Here is a 19,069-nt window from a genome sequence, read left to right as displayed (position 1 = left end):
CCCATGGCTTTGCTCATGTAAAAAAAAACAAATGTACACCAGGTGCCAGGTCAGAAAAGGAAATTTTTACTTTTGAAATGGTACAGTGCTGACAAGCTAGTAATCTAGTGTTCCTGAAGAATAGCAATGTCAATTTATTTACTCTAGGTAGTGGCACAATTAAATTCTCAAACTGTAACACTTGAACATCTTTTAAGGTGCATGGTAGCTGTATTAAGACAGTCAAACAAATGAAGAAATCAGTCATGGATGACCCTAGAATGTTGATGACTAATGATGCAAACTGAATGGTACTCTACTTTCCTGGATAGACGTCTTTTGGACTGCAGAGCTATTCTCAAAAACCCGATATCAAAATAAGATTTACAAAAAGCATGATGGCTTACAACACTGGGGGAGCAGGGTAGGAAGACAGCAACTATGAGGTCAGCCTGGGCTACACAGAAAGACTTTGTCTAAATAAATAAATCCCTGTGCCAGAGCTGAAAAGAAGACTCAATGGTTAAAAGCAATTGTTCTTGCTATGGACCTGGGTTCAATTCCTGGCACCCACATGGCCATTCATAACAATGGCTCTGGGAGCTCCAATCCTCTTTTCTGACATCTGTCAGTGCCAGGCACATGTGGTACAGACAGACAGACAGACATGTGAGCAAATACTCATGCACATAAAATAAATTTAAAAAGTCCTGTGTCAATAAATAAATGGATGTTATATAATCTCTACAAAATATAAACTATTCCATGTTCTGTACATGAACAGTAGAACTGTGAGGTAAACTCCCTTGGTTCACTGACCATGAACACACAACACCCAGTGGAAAACAAGCACAGCCTAGCCCGGCCTTCAAAAGCAGTTAACTTCTAGGTAGTAAAAACGAAAGAAAAAATTTTCTTTGAGACAAAGTCTTGCTATGGAAGTCAGATTTCCTCCACCTTGCAATCCTCCTGTCTCAGCAGGAGTGCTGGGCTTACAAGTGTGCACACTGTGTACAGCATGAAAATCTCCTAAAACCTTCTTTGCTTCAACAAATCAGCATTGACACAGAATACTGCACCAAAGACAAACCAACAAAACAAATCCACCAAAACTAATTTTTTATTGAAATGACATATTTGTATAACTCTACCACCCCCAAATACTTCAAAACAACTCGTGCTTATTATTTGGGGATCAAATTAAAAGTTTCCATTGACAAGTGACAGATCACTCGACACAGAGTTTGGCCTGAACATTTTATCACTTAGCTCAGACTGCAGCACTGCTATGGGACTTACATGTGGCAACAAGAGCCAAAAGACTTACCTCAAATTGTGGGTAGGGAGGAGCCATGGTTGAAGGGGGCCCTGAGGTGGGAGGTGGCATCCCTGAAGTAGGTGGGAACAGACCCAAGGCATTCAGATTTAATCCAGGGATTAAATGTGCTTGAAGCTGCAATGGTAGAGAGGACCTTTAATTTTCTACCAAAAGAATCATGGGAGTGAGTATTTATAAATGTCAGAATTCAGATTATGACCTTTTGTCTAATAGGGGAAAAAAAACACACTAAGTTTTTTTTTTTTTTTTTTTTAAACACAGTAGGTATTCCCACAGAATTATAGGTAGTGTTGACACTTCTCACACTGTTAAATTTGAGGGCTGGTTTGCACTGCCCTGAGGAGTCTCAAAGGCATGCAGGGGAAGCATGGTCTCTCCCTTCTCCACCAGCTTGCAACACTTAAGACAGAACGGTGCTCTGCACACTGCGGGTGTTCCATAAACAGCCTCAGAGTCCTGTACTACCAAAGGGGAACTAAGTGAGCTGCACGTTCTGAAACTACAGCAGGTACGAAGAACAAGTGCTGGGAGACGGTCTTCATTCCTTGCCTCTCTGTGAATCCTTCAGAAATCAGGTCCAGTCTTCACACTAAGTACACCTTGGGAGGATACAGGAACCATGGAGGGAATACTGAGCTGTGTATTTATTTTTTAAATATATGTGTAGAGATGCCTTGGTTGCTTGTATAGCTGTTCCCTTCTCAGGTTATTGTGTCATATGACAGGACCAACTGAAGCTTGTTAAGTCACTCACCTTACATTTAAGGAGCACCTTTTACCCAGTGGCTTTTAACTGTTCCACTGCCTGCACCATTCTGTCCATTAAATAGTGGTAGGAGTTTGCCTTTAAAGCCTTCGCCACATTTGCCATATGAAATTCTCAATCTCCCAGGTTTCTATGGGTAACACAGCAGTATTTAAACCTGTGCTTCAGCTTTCTTACTCTGCAGTGCAGGGGCTGAGGCTAGACAAGCACTCTAGCACAGAAGCTACACTAGCCCCTGAACTTGTACCATATTCAAGATATGGGCCTTCTATATTCTCAGGATGGATATGACTTTGCAATCCACCCACCTCAGCCTTCCAAGTTGCTGGGCTCGCTCCACACTGCATTGGCACTTAAACCTGTGTTTTTCTGATAGTAAGTTTGCATGCATGGTGTTTGTAATCTTAAAGAGCATGTGAATTAGGAGACACCAGCTATCTGATACAGAGAAGGAAGCTGTGGCTCACAAACTGTTGGCAGGAAATAAACCTAATTCACCTGACTCTAATGCTCACATCCTCAAACTAACACAGGAAAGGAGGTGATAACCTTTGGTGGCCAGGGATTAATCATTCCTTGTGTTTCAAAAAGCCAAGGTGCAAAAGCTACCTAATTTGTTAGTAATCACTGGCAGCTAAGCCCAATGCAAACTCCTGTGTGCCATCCCAGGGACCTGGGATGGTGCTGACCACTCACTCAGAGCACTTGAAGCATTGGAGCCACTGAAAGTTCTAGCAAAGACAGTTTTAACTCTGCATCAGAACAATGGCATCCCCACACCAGAGCTCACGTTCATGGAAGCAATGTCATTTTCATAAGACTCCCTGATCTTCTTCATTATTTCCTCCTCAGCCTTGGCACACGTCTCAACATTGCCTTTAACTGTAATGGTGCGCTCCGGATTGTACAGCGTCAGTTCCTGCAATCTATGGGCAGGAGAGTAAAAACAAGAATGTCAGGAGGAGACAGGTGACAGCCGTTCAGCCCCACATGGCAACTGAAACCCAACAGCTGGCCCAGCATCATGAAGTGTGGGATCAAGCGCCAAAGACCCAAATCTGATCTTGTAATGGCTTCCCTCCCACTCCCTCAACAGAAGCGAGGGGCGCGTGGCTTCATACATACACCGAACACTTCTTGATCCCTTCATTCCATCACTGACAGTGACTGAGGAGGACTGAGCAAAGGGATGTTTGGTGCTACCAGGAGGTAACCAGGCTTTACTGATTGATCTTAGTCAGAAGCAGCTGACAACTGTGTTTTCTGAAATGAGCAGGTAAATGCGGTAAAGCTCTCCCCAAAGGCAGGTCAGCATCTGTGTGAGTGCGCTCAAGTTTCTCTAATATTTTCAGAATTTAGATTAAAGTTGGCTAAAGGAAATAACATAAATCAAGCCATATTGACTAAATTTTTAAATGGTCTATGTTGACCCCACTTAAACCCCTCAACAAACAACATTAAGAAATCCTTTGCTCAGCTCAGGCCATGCTCATGCTTCCAAGCCATGAGAAGTTATATCTGTGTGCACCTAAGCCTACAGTACAGCAGCCTTGAGAGGAAAAGCAACTTTTACCACAGGAAGGGGACTCCGTACCTAGACACAAAGAATAGGGGCGTGGGGGTGACTGTCATTTATGTTCTCAGAGTTAAACACCCATTTTCACTGCTAGGAACTTGGTGGAGACTAACCTCGCACCAGATGGATGGGCTACTATTCCTTATCCTCACATGTGTTTGAAATGTAAATCATGTAATGAAGGCATGAGTTCGCTATAACAGAGTCTAAGTTTCCTTAGACTACGTAAGTGTGTGTTCCAGCCTCCACTGCGGCGCCATCCCTGTCAAGCACTTTGTACTGTAACTTTGGCATCGGCTTACAGTGCATCTGCCATTTCCACTTTCTCGGCTCCTGTGATAGAAACCAAGGATTACCACCCCAGAAAGAGGAACTTTTCCTTACTATCACAGTAGGCATGTATCCATGTGTGATAGCACACCTCAAAAATTATGCCCACCACAAAGAAATCTGCAGTCTCTACACACATGGAAAAGGGCTGACTTGTGTAGATCATATGATGAATTCTGAGATTCCATCATAAGACATCGCAGCTTCCAGCACCTTCTCTCCCTTGGCTTGTTCCCTCTCCTGTTCAAGAGCAGCCCTGTGGCCAGGCCCCATGCTGAGGTCCTGAGCTGCTGACCCACATAAACAAGCCATGAAATACATGTTGACTATTGTCTTAAGCTGTCAAATGGTGGAATAATTTGTAATTATTAAATACAAATTATTTATTTTATTTTAATTATTTATAAAATATTAAAATTTTTTATAAATTTATAATTTAATATAAAAATTAAAAATTTATAAAATAAATTAGGTTAAAATTGCAACTTGGGAAATAAATGCCAACAATGCCATGAAGACTGGCTGGAAAATATGAATGTCAAGGATTAAGATGCCTGCCACCCCTAGGTGAACACACAATACTTTCAAGATGGTCAGAAACAGGGCAGGCAGCAGGCCTAACAGCAGAGCAGAAGCAGCTATAAGCAGGGAGGAAGTCCCTGATTCACAAACAAGATGGCACTTACGGAGATATTGTGATTTTAGTGTCCGTGTCTTGCTCAATTTTTTTCAGGTTTCTTCCTTCTTTACCAATGAGCCGGCCTACAAAGTTATTGTGAGCTAAGATCTTCAAGGGAATCTCCTCTGTGCTGTGATAGAAAAACGGTCATAAAGTCAGGGAGTAAGCCACTGGGTAAAAAGACAATGTTCTTTCATTAAATATTTTTTCCCTGGCTGCAGAATAAGAAATTTTACACTGGCTCCAGTTTAAAGTGAGCTGGCAATTAACCTACATTCCAGCAACTCATGCAGGTCAGAGGGTAAAAAATAGCAGGTTATTTACATAGGAATTCATCTTTAAGACAATTTTTCTTTTAATCACATCAGGTAATATCTACTCTCAGTGATAGATTCTCTTAGTCAAAGTGGAACACACTGTATAAACCAAAATACTGCATAAAAATAAAAAAATATCACACAAAAGTGCAATGCCAAGATAATCCTGAAACCACACACCCGGAGATAAACAAGTACTAGAAACTCAACAGTGGGCCGGGTAGTGGTGGCACATGCCTTTAATCCCAGCACTTGGGAGGCAGAGACAGGTGGATTTCTGAGTTCGAGGCCAGCCTGGTCTACAGAGTGAGTTCCAGGACAGCCAGGGCTACAAAGAAAGAAAGAAAGAAACTCAACAGTGGTCCCACATGGGGAGACCACAGAGCAGACCTGGAGCTTGCTCTCTGTATTCTGTGCCTTTGGGGAGCCCTGCTTCCCTCTCGATTTCCATGCTTAGGTGGTATGAGTGTGTACACACATGCATGTAGGTGTACTCACCCATGCATGCATGTGCTGGCCAGAGGTGTCAGGTGTCTGTCTGCCTCTATCATTCTCCACCTTATCTTTTGAGACAGCGGCTCTCACTGAACCTGGAGCTCACAGATTGGCTAGACATGCTGGCCAGAGAACTCCCAGGACCGGTTGTTGTCTCTACTTCCTCAAAGCTAGAGATACACAAATGCTGCCAGCACAGCCAGCTCTGCCATGGGTCTAGGGACCCAAGTTCAGGTCCCAAGCAGCAGATACCTTACCCACCGGACTTCTTCCCCAGCGCCCCTTCCAGAATTTTCACGTTACATATCCTGCTTTTTAAATGCTACAAGGGACTCCACAGCAGTGGACTTTCCCTTCATTTTCTCTTTAATGAAAACACTGTTATACCCACACAAACACCTATCACTAAAGCATGCGTACAGTGGACTTTACAAAGTAAATAAAAGCAATGAGGTCCCAGGCTACCTCTTTGAGCCTTCCTTGCTCTGTTCAGTGCATCACAGTGGCATAGAACCTAACCTAACTGTGGGATGGCAGAGACACTCAGCTCTAGACTGGTCCCCCAGATCAATCTCCAGTTGCCCCTAGCACAGGATTAGGCTTTCACACCCCATCCCTACTGTGCATGGTGGGGCTGGCTATAGACAAAAACAGAACGCCCAAGGTTTGCCAGTAAAGGCCTGGGGGCCATCTGGGGTGAAGCCCAAATTACTTCTGGGCCCTCGGTTGGCTACATGCCTCAGCTGCCTTCTTCTAGCTGCATGGCTCCTCCACATTACAGCTGCTTGTTCCATATCCAGGTACGAACGAAAATGGAATAGTTCAGTTTCTATAAGATTTAATGTTTCACATCAAGTCAATAGTAACAAACACTATCTCATCAGGATAGCATTCCCCTCGGCTGCTTAGCAATTCCCAAGAACTGTGTCAGAGAAATCTGCAACAAAGAAAGACCCCTCTTCACAGGCTAGACCTCGTTACTCACAATTTTATATCTTGCGCTTCCTTATGCATAATCTCCAGAATAGACTTACAAGCTGCAGAGGTGCCTTCAGGGGTAGAGAGGATAGTAATGGACTTCTCCGCGGCCCCTGTATTCTCCTTACGATGGACATCAATTCTGATAGCAGGCATGAGGAGAGGAAAATGAGAACAGTCAGTGTGTATTCACCACAAGGAGTCTTCAATGACCAACCACAAGCCCCAGGACTAATAGGAGAACCAAGGAAGACCCACTTTAATAAAAAGCAGAAACTCATGGTGAGCTGTCAGCACCAGTACATTACAGATAGGGTGGGGGATATATTTTAAGACACAGTCCAAGGTATCTGGGCTTCGTTAAACTTCCTACATAATGGGAAAGGACCTTGACCTCCAGCTCTCCCTTTTCTGCAGAGTCTAAGACCACAGGCATTCACCACCACGCCCAGCTCATGCAAACCTGGGAAGTTTTATGCATTCTTGTTATGGTGGGTAATATTGATTGTCATCTTGGATAGGGCTTACAGTCACCATGGTAACAAGTTTCCAGGCATGTTTGAGAGTTTACATTGGAGAAAGCACACTGTAAATGAGGCAACGCCATTTCATGGTCTAGGATCCTGGACTGTATAAAAGGAGACGGCAATACGAACAGGAGCCTGCATCCTTCCCTGCCACCTGATTGTGGTGCGATGTGACAGGATGCCTCCTGCTCTACCCCGTCACTACGAAGATGGCTTTCTTCCCTTGAACCCGAGTCAGTGAAAGCTTTTCCCGCCTTAAGCTGGGATTATCACAGCAACTAGACATGTAACTAATATACTAAGCAACACTGAACTTGAGACAAACGTCAATTCCAGGAATGCTCTCTTTTCTCAATCCAACCAAGCATGGACATCTTTTTATTCTGCCTACGCTGTATGTGCTTAAAGCTTCCCTTTATAAGCACAGAGCATCATGTAGTGTCAAGAGCCTGAGATTCATGTAGTGTCAAGAGAGCCAGAGCCAGAATCCCACAGCCAGGTTGGTCCCCTGTCAGACACAGAATGTTCGCCAGTCACCCTATGGCAGACTTTACTCATCCAGCATTTGTTTACAGGGTTCTGTAAAAACTAGCTGCAGACTGTGTAACACAGTAAGAAGTCCTTGATCTTAAGTGAAAATAACATGTGTCACTTTTAAAGTTACAAGTTGACAGATGCATGTAAGAAATCCTATATAAAGATACAAAGCCCAAAACTTAATGACTGAGGTGACAAGAATCTAATTCATTCTTTTAAAAATGTGTGCATTTGTCCAATTTTAATTAAGCATGAATTAAGTTTGCTGTTATAAGAACATTAATGACCTCCACGTGTGTTTTAGGGACATGTAGGCAGCTGCTGGGTGGTCCTTGAGTTTCCTGCTCTCTTCAGGTCTCACTGCCATGAGAACAGCTACTTAACAAGCCAAGAAAACCAAGTTTGCCTTCCACTTTACTAGAATTTGCCTCAGAATTGAAACCTGTAACTTAATATAGAAATGAAACAAGTAAGTACTATGAGCATATAATACATTACAGTGTGTCTTAGACAACAGCTCCGGTCCCATCATCCTTGCTCGTTTTACAGCCAATCACTGTCAGCCACGTGGCTGTCCTCTAACATGCTCACGGCCCCTCCTCCGGTGTACATTTCCGCCCCTTTACTGGGCTGAGGGCTATAAAACTCTGATCCTCAGAAGAGAATGTTGCTCTGGTGATCAGCACCCTCCCCTGGGTCTATTCCAGAAACACAGGTTCTGGTAATGATTAGTTACAATGGCAAGAATTAATTAAATCCACCGGCACAGCTCGGCAACCGAATCATCAGATATGACAAAAAACACTCCCTTCTGCTTTGCGCCATCTGCCTACCTTAAGTTCAACTGAAGGCTCCTTTATCTGACAGATCTCATTAGAAGTCTGGAAGGGAACAAAACCTGCTACACCAAGAAGCAATCATGTACTAAGTTCCCAAAGGCAAGGGATGGAAGGGGACAAGTCACTCTACACTTTCAGATGATAGCTAGAAAAACTGATCCATGCCCCAGCTTCTTAAACTATGGGTCACAACTCCACATGGGTCCCATTACTAAATGTGAGGGCTGTGAAAATGTTTGCAATAGAAAAGGACAGGAGGTGACCAAAATTCATTTCCCAATCTCAAGTGGGATGAATCAAATGTTTCTGGAAGCACTCAGACATGGATCATCTAACTTTACATGATCTTAGTTCTGAACTGACAATACACACTCTTTAAACCACACCCTGTATGCATTTCCTTTACACCAAGAACACTGCCTTCAACACCTCAGATGCAGGGTTATGTGCAGAACCATTGTTCTTACTGTACATCTAAAGTACTCTGTTCTTAGAGAAACATAATGGCTTAACTGAGAGAAACAAAGACTTTTGACACTTTTTAACATCATTTCTCAACATACATCAAACTGGCATGTTCTGGATTGCACTGTGTAAGAATATTTGATTTTAGAAATTGGTATTTGAGTTGCTGATTTGAGTTTCATTAAAAAAAAAATCATTAAATGATTTTGGCTTGGGATTGGGACAGAATTTCCAACAACTTCTAGAAGGGCCTAAATATACTTGTGCCATTTTGTCCTACATATTTATGTGAAGCAGTGTGTTCAACACTGAGTGCAGAAGCAAAGCAGCAATCCGCTGTGAAAAACCTGAAGCTGCACCCTGGCCTCCGGTGTCAGCTACTCGGCCAATATCTCATTCTTTATGAGACAACAAACAAGGCATCTATCTCATTACTGTGCAAAATCAGTTTCCATCTTTAATTGATGGCAAAAATCACATGAATACCAAAGAATTACTTTTAAGTACATTTTTAAGGCTTTATTATCAGTAAACACTTGATTTGAACCAGACCAGTTTCTGAAGGATTTTCTTAGGTAAATCGGGATCATATGGAAAATTTAAGAGGCCTTGACCTAGACAATAGTTCAGTTGTTCTCCCCACCCACTAATTATGAATTTGGAATCATTAATTTTGCACATAGTTATCCAACACCTAGTGTCTCTTGCTTCAAAGCAGGGGTGAGCAGGACAGGATGTCCCGGACTAGGCTCTGCATGAAAATGAGTCTCCCAGCTGGCTTCAGGCAAGGCGCTCCTGATGAATATGGATGTCTCTCTGAAGCCCATGGAACACACTCAGGCACAAGGTAGACATAGCACACCATAGTGCTGTTTTCAGAAAAAGACCATGTTTGATTTCTCTAATCACATGAAGCCCTTATTCTTACTAAATTTAAAAACTAAAATCATCTAGTCATTTCTATAGTTGGGTCAAGCTGCAGAAAGGTGTTGTTTGTATATAACCCCTTCCTAGAGAATGCTTCAGTTCTTCAGGGAGCATGGCTGAACAGAGCCAGCAATGTGTCTATCATGTAGCACTCTACAGAGGTAGAAGTGGAGGCAGAGTTTATAAGCAAGCTTCTTATGAATCAAAATATCCACAGACTGCACAAAACATGGTTTGCAGGGTAAAACAAGTAACCTGTAATGCAATGGAACTTGCAATCTGAGACAGGATCTTAGATTTGGGCGATGGGTTTCAAACATAATTCGTGCACAGCCATCTTGATTATTTGAAAATGTAGTGGCTTTTTGTGTATCAGGCAGTGGCCCTGTACACTGGGGCTGTAGTGAAAAATGACCTTAGTTCCTGCTTGCCTCCACCCAAGTGAGATCTGATATTTGGTCATAATTTTCTGATTCCTTAAAGCCTGACAAATAACATTATCAAACATCCTCAAGAAAAAGCATTCTAAGTTCAGCTTAATCACAGGACAAATTTAGACTGGAGGATGGAACCTTTTTCTTCGTGTGTGTGTGTGTGTGTGTGTGTGTGTGTGTGTGTGTGTGTCTTTGTGTGTGTGTGTGTGTGTGTGTGTGTGTGTGTGTGTGTGTGTGTTGTGAGTATGGGAATGGGCATGCCTGGACACACATGGACAGAGATCTATTGGGCTGGAAAGATTGCTTAGCAGTTAAAAACATTGCTCGTGCAGAGGAACTGAGTTCAATCTCCAGGACTCACTCCAGGAAGCTCACACAACCTACAACTCTAGTTCTAAGAAACCTAATGCTCTCTTCTGGCTACTATAGGCACACACACACACACACACACACACACACACACACACAAATAAATAAATAAATGTAAAACATTTTCTGAAAAGTCAGAGGACAACTTTGAGGAGCCTGTTCTCTCCTTCTGTTATAGGATGCAGGGATGGACTGCAGGTGGTGGTGTGGTGGTGGTAAGTGCTTTGATGTGCTGAGCTAACTTGCCAGCCTTATTTGGTTTTGTTTGTTTCATATAACCCCAGCTATCTTCAAATTCATTACATAGCTAAGAATGTTCAGGAACTCCTGATCCTCATGCCCCCTTTTCCTGAGACAGGTATGTACCACGTCATCCACACTGATACCAAGGAAAGACAGGTGGAGAACCGAAGGCTGGCAGGGGGAACAAGTGGCAGAGAATGACCTATACACACAGCCCTGCAGTCCACTGGGCCTTTCCCATCACTGTGGCATCAAGTACCACTTGCTTTCCATTCCTGTGAGAAAATGAGGCTTTCTCTGAGGTTTTATACAACCAACGATGTATGATCAGGTAACAGGGCTTCCCCAGCCACAGTCCCAGGTACTGTAGACAAGAGCTCCTAGCTCTGTCTCACACAGACACTGAACACAAAGGGGAAGACAGATGCCCACCCATTCCCACATACTCACTTAGACTGGGTCTGCTTCGTGATGTTGCGAATGGTGGCACCTTCTTTTCCTATAATGGCGCCAACAAACTGGGTGGGAACCAGAAGGCGCAGCGGCAGGTCACAGGGTTTCTGCTTGGACACGGATCCTGGAGATGCCTGCCTGGATGAGCCCCGCTGCCCTGGCCCCCGGCGCCCTCGGAGCTGTGGGGAGGGATTTTGCTGGGCAGCAGTTTCATCTGGGATGTAGGCGACCTTCAAGGTGAAGTTCTCTAACTGGAATCCATTCAATTTGTCTAAGGCTCTGTAAAGTTACAAGAAGCAGAGGTTGGGAAGGTTACATGGTAACCTGTACACAGCAGAATACAGCTCCCCCATTAGGAACCATCAGTCCAAAGCTGATGAATATGGTCCCTGTACAGGACAAATCCTACCCACACTCTTCTTTAAAGTCTATGCCTAGGGAAGGCCAGCAGGTTTCAAAGGCACACAATTTCCATCTCCCAGTGAGAAGCCAAAACAAAAAATCACAGTAAACTCTTGATTTGGTTAAATCAAGAAGTAAGTGTTAGCTTGGAAATCCCCCAAGAAAAGGAGCCGCAGCTTCAAAGCAACTTAGCCCTGATCCCAACCAAAGGCCTTACAGAATCACCGAACAAACACCCTACAACTACAGGACACTGGCTGTACACTAGGAAGATTTCACGCTGAGCCACGCCCAGGAAACACCAGCAGTTCCCTCATCTGGGGTAGGGTTTTGATCTGATCTCAGGGAGGGAGAGAAGGCGGATGGAAGAAAGGAAAGAGGGAGGCTCCTGGTCTATTCATCCACCTGGTATATTTTGTATCTGCTTGTGAGAACTTGAGGCTTTGCCCACATTTTCAGCTTTATCATAACATTTATACAAGATGGCACACAATTCCAGCACACATGCCAGTGGGTTTGAAATGAAATGAATTGCAGACGGAAGTGTGCAGGGTATATGTGACGGTCAGAGAAGGACTCTGTGAAGTCAGTCCTTCCTCCCTCTCTTTGTGAGTTCTGAGGATCAAAGTTAGGCTGTCAGGCTTCACTGTTGGCAGGCAAGGACCTTTACCTGCCTGCCTGTGGGACTGTCATCCCACAGTCCCTCCAAACCAAGAGTTAGGACACGCCAGTACCACAGGAAACCTGTCAGGGCCCTGCTTCAGTAACTCCTCATTTTCTACCATGAATACAGATTAATTTTGCCTTTGAAAAGAGGCTATGTAAGTATATACACTAAGTATCCGGTGCGGTCTCTGCTCTTGTTCCAATATAACATAGTCTCCCTTCCACACTCAGACAGGGAAGCTGACTGGTGCAGTGTATGGAGCCAAGATCTCAAGTGTTCAAACACTCGAGCTTAAGGCACCCACACCTTCCTAACTCCCTGGAGCAAAGCAAAATGGGGGCGAGGAGGCTCTCCCACTTTCCTGCTCAGATTCTGTGGGAGCTACCACTCAGCTCCTGCAGGTAAAGATAAAAGCATCAAACACTCTCTCTAGCAGCTCCAGGCTGTCATTTCTCAGTTCATTTTCTTACTTGAACATCTACTTTTCAATTATTAAATGGAAAGAGGAGGACACAAGGTGTCCTTAGCACTACACGGGTCTGAGAATGGGACGGAAGGCCCAGGCAGGCCGACATGAAAGCTCATGCTGCTGTCTTCAGACAGAATTCTAGGTTTCCCCCCTCATTTCTACCTTGCCCTACTTCCCCTGGCACACAAATGAACCCTTGTCAAAAGCTGGAGTTCCAAAGTACAGCAGGACGAAGGTGCTCTGTCACTTTTCTCATGTTACTAAGTACAGCATCTCTGCAAATGGCTTAGCCCCTTTGCCTGTTTCACAAACATGTGGGAGCAAGTACTCTTCAGCCTCTGCTGAAGCCTGGTTGTGACCATGATGTGCAATGCTCTGTGGCTGACTTTTTTCAAATATACTAGGTGGGGGGTGACTTCCACATGATTTTGTCAGAGGGCATGCTTTGCACAAACACCAGAGGCTGACTTATCACCAATGCCCCAGTAACAGGACCTCACACAATGGTCTTTGCTTTCTTCTTAAGCAAATGTAGATTAGATCTGAAGGGAGAAAATGGGGAGGTTTTATTAATAAATAGATGTCTATTTATGTTACAAAATTGGACTTTCAACAATTTTAAAGATTAAAGTGATTCAAAGCCATTTTGAAGGCCACAAGAAATCATGAAAGATTCTTCCAAAAATCTCAACTAAAAGGAATCACAAACCCTTCATAGACATAAAAAAGGAGACCGGTCACCATCTGCCCTTCATTAGGAAACTGGGCACTGCTGTCTTTAGCAGTTAGTAGATCTTACCATGGAATAAAGCCAGAAATGATACAGAAAGGATGAGAGAGATACACAGACATCCTTCCTCGTGGGGATAAGCAGAGGAAAGTATATGTTGCCAGATGCTTCTGTGTATTCCAGAACACTCTAAACAAAGGCACACATGTCCCAAGAAACAACTCAACTTGGCAGAAACTCTGATTTGTATACTCTACTGCAATGCTTTAAATAGTGTTCCTCTGAAGGAAGAGGTTCTTCCCCGGAAGAAGTGAGAAAGCATAAAAGTTGTGGTACCCGGTACAGTCAGGGAGCCACATTCTAAGCACAGGCGACTCTGGGGAGCAAGAAGACAGCAGTTACACCAGGTGCACCCAGCTGTGTATGTGACAGACACAAGCTGAGTTCCCCTCAAACCACATGCTCCAAATGAGGTCAGAACTTAAGAGAGTACAAGAGTCACCTAGCTACAAAGCACTGGCTAAAGCTCCCTAGTTTACAGACTTTAAACCAACTGCTGAAATCTTTCTGTACACACAGTTTGATATCTAGCTCTGCCATGTGGTGGTGGTCTGCTAAGTGCATGAGAAAAACCTGTAGTATTTTCACTAAGCCTTCTGTAACACCTGAGAGAAGAGCTGTCATAACCATTCAAGGGAACTCGGGCACCTCATCCAACGCTTACATCCTACTGTCCAACAGCACTCCTGTAGCTCTGTTGCTATTCTAAATCATTTAGAAGATGCTGAAGGGGCTGGTGAGATGGCTTAATGGATCAAGGTGTTTGTGACTTGTAGACACAAAACAGAAGAGCAGGGTTTGATCTCAGCGGAGGACAGTATCAACGCTGACTTCCGCACATGAGCAGACTTGTATGTGCCCTCATACATCTGTGTACACAAACACAGGCACAACCTGTGGTGGTTTGAATATGTTTGGCCCAGGGAGTGGCACTATTAAGAGGGATGGCCTTGTTGGAGTAGGTGTGTCACTGTGGGTGTGGGCTTTAAGACACTCATCCTAGCTGCCTGGAAGCCAGTGTTCTAGCAGCCTTCAGATGAAGATGTAGAACTCTTAGCTCCTCCTGAACCATGTCTGTCTGAATGCTGCCATACTCCCAGCTTGATGATGTAAGCCAACCCCAATTAAATGTTGTCCTTATAAGAGTTGCCTTGGTCATGGTGTCTGCTCATAGCCATAAAACCCTAACTGGACACAGCCCATACCCACAGGGCAATTATAAATAAGTATAACTTTTAAAATGATTAAATGTGTTTTTCTGGTTTATAATAATTAACTGTATTAAGTTTATTGGGATAACACAAAAAGGACTCACTAAAATAGGAAGTTCGACCTGAGGACCAAGAAGAGGGACGAAAGACTAAAGAAATGATAGCCAGAAGTTATTCTTACCCACACAGTGATGAGAATGACAAAGAATATGGACAGCTGACTAGCACTCTTACCCAGCTTGACTAATAAGTACACATGCTACCCTAGAGCATCTCACTAGCAGTTGTAACCAGTATCTTGTGCCTGTTAACTACATGTTCTTCCACAGAAAGATGCCATAAGGTCTCCTCCTCTTACTTTCATACTACTGCTGAGGGATGTGCTAACATGATGACTTTTAACCACCCTTGAATGTCACAAATACACTTCTCTTCTTGTACCATGATACTGCCATCAAAACTCATGGTATTTGCAGATGGAATCTTTGGGGGCAGTGGATACAAATAAATAAGGGGACCAGGTAGGGCCCTCATCTAACAGAACTGTGGCTTCATTAAAAGAGGTAAGACCTGAACTAGTGTCTTAGTTAGGGTTTTACTGCTGTGAAGAGACTCCATGACCCAAGCAACTCTTCCCACCATGACTCTTCCCCCATGGGGTGGAGCTTCCAAGGTCACCCCCACTGTGATGTGCTTTCTCCAACATGGCCACACCTCCTAACAGTACCACTTCTCATGGACCAAGCATATTCTCTCTTTTTTTTTTTAAGTCATAAAAAGTATTTTATTGGTAATTATACATAAGTGAGTGGGACTGTAAATACTTTTTATTTAAAGATATTGATAAGTGCATAAATTGAAGGTTGTGTCTGGAACTAGAGTACTATGGTTTCCATACGAATTGTTATCTTTAGTAAAAGGCCAATTAAACTGACTTAGGAGTGTGACATCCCAGTTCTGTGCAATCGTTACATGTTTGGACCAATTAGATTCATACATCTATGACCCTGGATAGGTTTCAAACAAGAAAACAGTGATAAAACTATCATTAAGTTAAAGTTTTTGAAAGTATGGCAAGTTCTTTCTGTTCCTGCCAGATGCTTGTACTTCTTTAACGTTTATGTCTTAGAGAATACAGGAAATACCAGTGTTCAATGACAACAGCACTAAACATGAATCAGAAAGAGAAACAATCCATGTTCTACAGTTTACCATTCAGCTAGTAAACAGTGCAATAAACTGATGCTTTGAAAAATAAGCAAGCTAACAAACATAACCTGCAAAAAAATGGATAAAACATAACTCAGAAACAATAATTTAGTAAAAACATGTCAAAAAACATTGGCAAAGGTTCATACAAATTCTTTATTTAATAACAACTTCCTATTTAATCACACCAAGTACCAGCAGGTACTTAAGAGGATAACCATTAAGAAAATCCTGTTGCAGCAATAGTTGATAAAGTTGATCTCTGACTTGCATACATATAACTATTTGTTTCACAATTCTCAAATAATACATATTTAGGCAGTTTGCACTATGTAATAAAAAATTTAAACTCATTACATGCCAATAGTAGAGAATTCAACAATTATGTGTTAGAATTTACTAAACTATAAGTGAAAATAGACTTACCAATAACACTGCATAATGAATAATTCAACCACATTTTCATGGCATTTAATAGCAGAGACCAAAATCTTAAGTCTGGAAATGTTTGGTAGCTTGCACTGCAATAAACTCTAATAAATCCTGGCAAATTCATACTTCATGTAAAACTCAAATTATAGGTTATGCATGAGTGTGTCTGTCATGGAAATGTGGTAGTTGTTGACATAATCTGTATTTCCATGGAGGACAGGCATGACTAAGTGGAGCGAGAATGTTTAGTGAGACTCTCTGTTCAGGGAAGAGGCTTCTCCACAGGGTGAGGAGGACCTGGACACTCCCGCTCAGTGTTGTCCGAGCTGCAGCCGCTCTGGCTGTGCTGGTCCCCAGCAGCAGCACTGGATGCCGGCGCTGACTTGGCTTTCTCCTTAAAGTCTGTAATAATGACTGTTAGGTCTCCAGCAGTGACTTCCAAGTGCTGAGCACTGCTCAGGTCCACATTTTTTAATCTTGGTCTGGTTTTCTTGTGACAGTTCTTTTTGCTAGCTGCTTCCTTCTCACTCTTGTCCTTCTCTACTTTGTCTTTCTTCTCTTTCTCCGACTGGGTAGGGGGCACGAACTGCTGAGTGACCTGCTGTGCAACCAGCTGGGAGACAGGGCGAGGTTTCACTTCTACATTACTGCTCATCACCAAAGGACTAGAACTCAAGCAGGTCAGGAAGCAGGAGCTGGTGCAAGGCCATGGAGGGATGTTACTTACTGGCTTGCTTGGCCAAGCATATTCAAACCACCATATTTCACTCCCTGTCCTCCAAAGGCTTATTCAGACACATGAGTCTATGGGGGGCCATACCTAGCCATAACATAATGCAAAATATATTTGATCCAACTTCAAAAGTCCCCATCTTCTGAGATTCATGCAATTTCTTAATTGTAATTACCTATAAAATCAAGTAAAAAAGCAGATCACATACTTCCAACATCAAAGGATGTACATTGTCATTCTGAAACATCATAGTGGAGAAATACTGGACCAAAGCATGACCAAAAGCCAGCTGGGCAAACTCCAAACTCTGCATCTCCATGTCTGATGTCAAAGCACTCTGCGGATCTCCAACTCCTTTCAGCTTAGATGACTGCGCAAACTTCATTCTCTTGGGCTGGTTCCACTCCCCGTTAGCAGCTTTCCTCACCAAGTATCCCATGGCTATGACATCTCTAGTATCTTGGGGTATCCAGGGCAACTTTAACTTTATGTCATCTTGTTCCAATTTCTGGGATTCACATATGATCTTCTGGGCTCTTCCAAAGGGCTTGGGTCACTTCTCCAGCTCTGCCCCCTGTAGCACTCTAGGCTCTGGTTGATCCACTCCACTGCTGCTGCTGCTGCTGCTGTTCTTGGTGGCCATCCCATGGCACTGCATCTCTAATAATCTGAGGTCTTCCACTTCAACTAGGCTTTCACCAATAGCCTCTCATAGGCTCCCTTCATAGTGACAAGCCTCAACTTCTTTGCATGACCCCTAGTCCTGGGCCATCAACTGCAACTGAGGCTGCACCTTCACCAATGGCCTTCCATGGGCCCTCACAGTGCCAAACCTCAGCTGCTCTCCATGACCCCTTCATGCCTTCAAACCAGTACTACCTGGTGACTCTTACACATTACTAAGTCCAGCTGTAGCACAAGGTACAACTTTGGCTATCTCTGGAACACAGCTTCTTTGAGCTCTCAAAAAACACTTCCCAGAAGATTTCACCTCAGTGATGCTGGTCTCTTCTTAATCACCACTAATTTCTTAGCTCCAGCTAACCAGCATCAATTATCCCAGTAGTCCCTTCTATTCTTGACTGTAAAGCCAGAGCTAAGTGGCCAAAGCTGCTGAGTTCTGCTGCTTGCTGGGGCTTGAACATGCCCTTCTCCCTGTTCTATTACATTATCAACAGCTTTCTGTTTTCCAGCTCCTTCACTGCCTAAGCCTGGCTGTCCTGGAACTTGCTCTGTAGATTGACCTTGATATGCATGACTGTCTCCTGAATACAGGGATTAAAGGCATGTACCACCACCCCTAAATTTAAGCTTTTCTTTACCTGGAACTTGCTCTGTACCAGGCTGGCCTTGAACTCAAAGGTCCGCTTGCCTCTGTCTCCTAAAATTAAAGGCATGTACCACCATGCCTGAACCTAAGCTCTTTATGGTGACTATACCTCAAGATCCAGATCAAAAGCTTGTGTCACCCATGTCAATTTGACACACAATCAGATCTCTTTGTGTCCAAATGAAAGTAATTCTCAGTTCATAGTAATGTAAGTATCTGTTGTTCAACTGCAATCATGTGACCAATAAGCTTTGTGGGATCTTGCCCCAAAGTCACCACTCACTTAATCTGTGTATCTCCTTGAACACAGGATTTAGCTCCACTGTACTTTCTGGTGACTCTTTAATACGTGAACCATACATTTTGTACTTTTTCTTTCTAAGCTTGCTATGCTTGATCAAAATGTCCTTCATGAGAGTGAAAAGAAACCAGAGGGAAAAGACTGTGCTGGGCTTTTCTGAGACTTATTTGTCAATGCAATTAGTGGGAATTTCTTTACCTTAACCTCAGGTAGACTCTTCAGATGAGGGCAAAAAGCAGCCACATTATTCATCAAAACATCATAAAAATTAT

General features: G+C 43.3%; 1 protein-coding gene and 1 pseudogene across 1 annotated transcript in view; both read right to left on the bottom strand.

The window, feature by feature from the left end:
- Igf2bp3 (insulin like growth factor 2 mRNA binding protein 3) overlaps positions 1-19,069 on the bottom strand; it is a 122,593-nt gene that overhangs the window by 19,491 nt on the left and 84,033 nt on the right. Inside the window, exons 6-10 of the mRNA XM_034519604.2 lie at positions 11,251-11,532; positions 6,467-6,601; positions 4,677-4,799; positions 2,875-3,010; positions 1,307-1,432 (exon numbers count right to left, since the gene is read on the bottom strand). Of these exons, the coding sequence (XP_034375495.1) occupies positions 1,307-1,432; positions 2,875-3,010; positions 4,677-4,799; positions 6,467-6,601; positions 11,251-11,532 (802 nt within the window). The remainder of the gene's footprint in view (positions 1-1,306; positions 1,433-2,874; positions 3,011-4,676; positions 4,800-6,466; positions 6,602-11,250; positions 11,533-19,069) is intronic.
- Positions 16,406-17,088, bottom strand: LOC117720922 (YY1-associated factor 2 pseudogene; annotated as a pseudogene).

Source organism: Arvicanthis niloticus, chromosome 15 (genome assembly GCF_011762505.2).
Source record: "Arvicanthis niloticus isolate mArvNil1 chromosome 15, mArvNil1.pat.X, whole genome shotgun sequence".
Taxonomy (NCBI): domain Eukaryota; kingdom Metazoa; phylum Chordata; class Mammalia; order Rodentia; family Muridae; genus Arvicanthis; species Arvicanthis niloticus.
The sequence above is the reverse complement of the archived record's forward strand: the minus strand, read 5'-3'. Positions and strand labels throughout refer to the sequence as shown.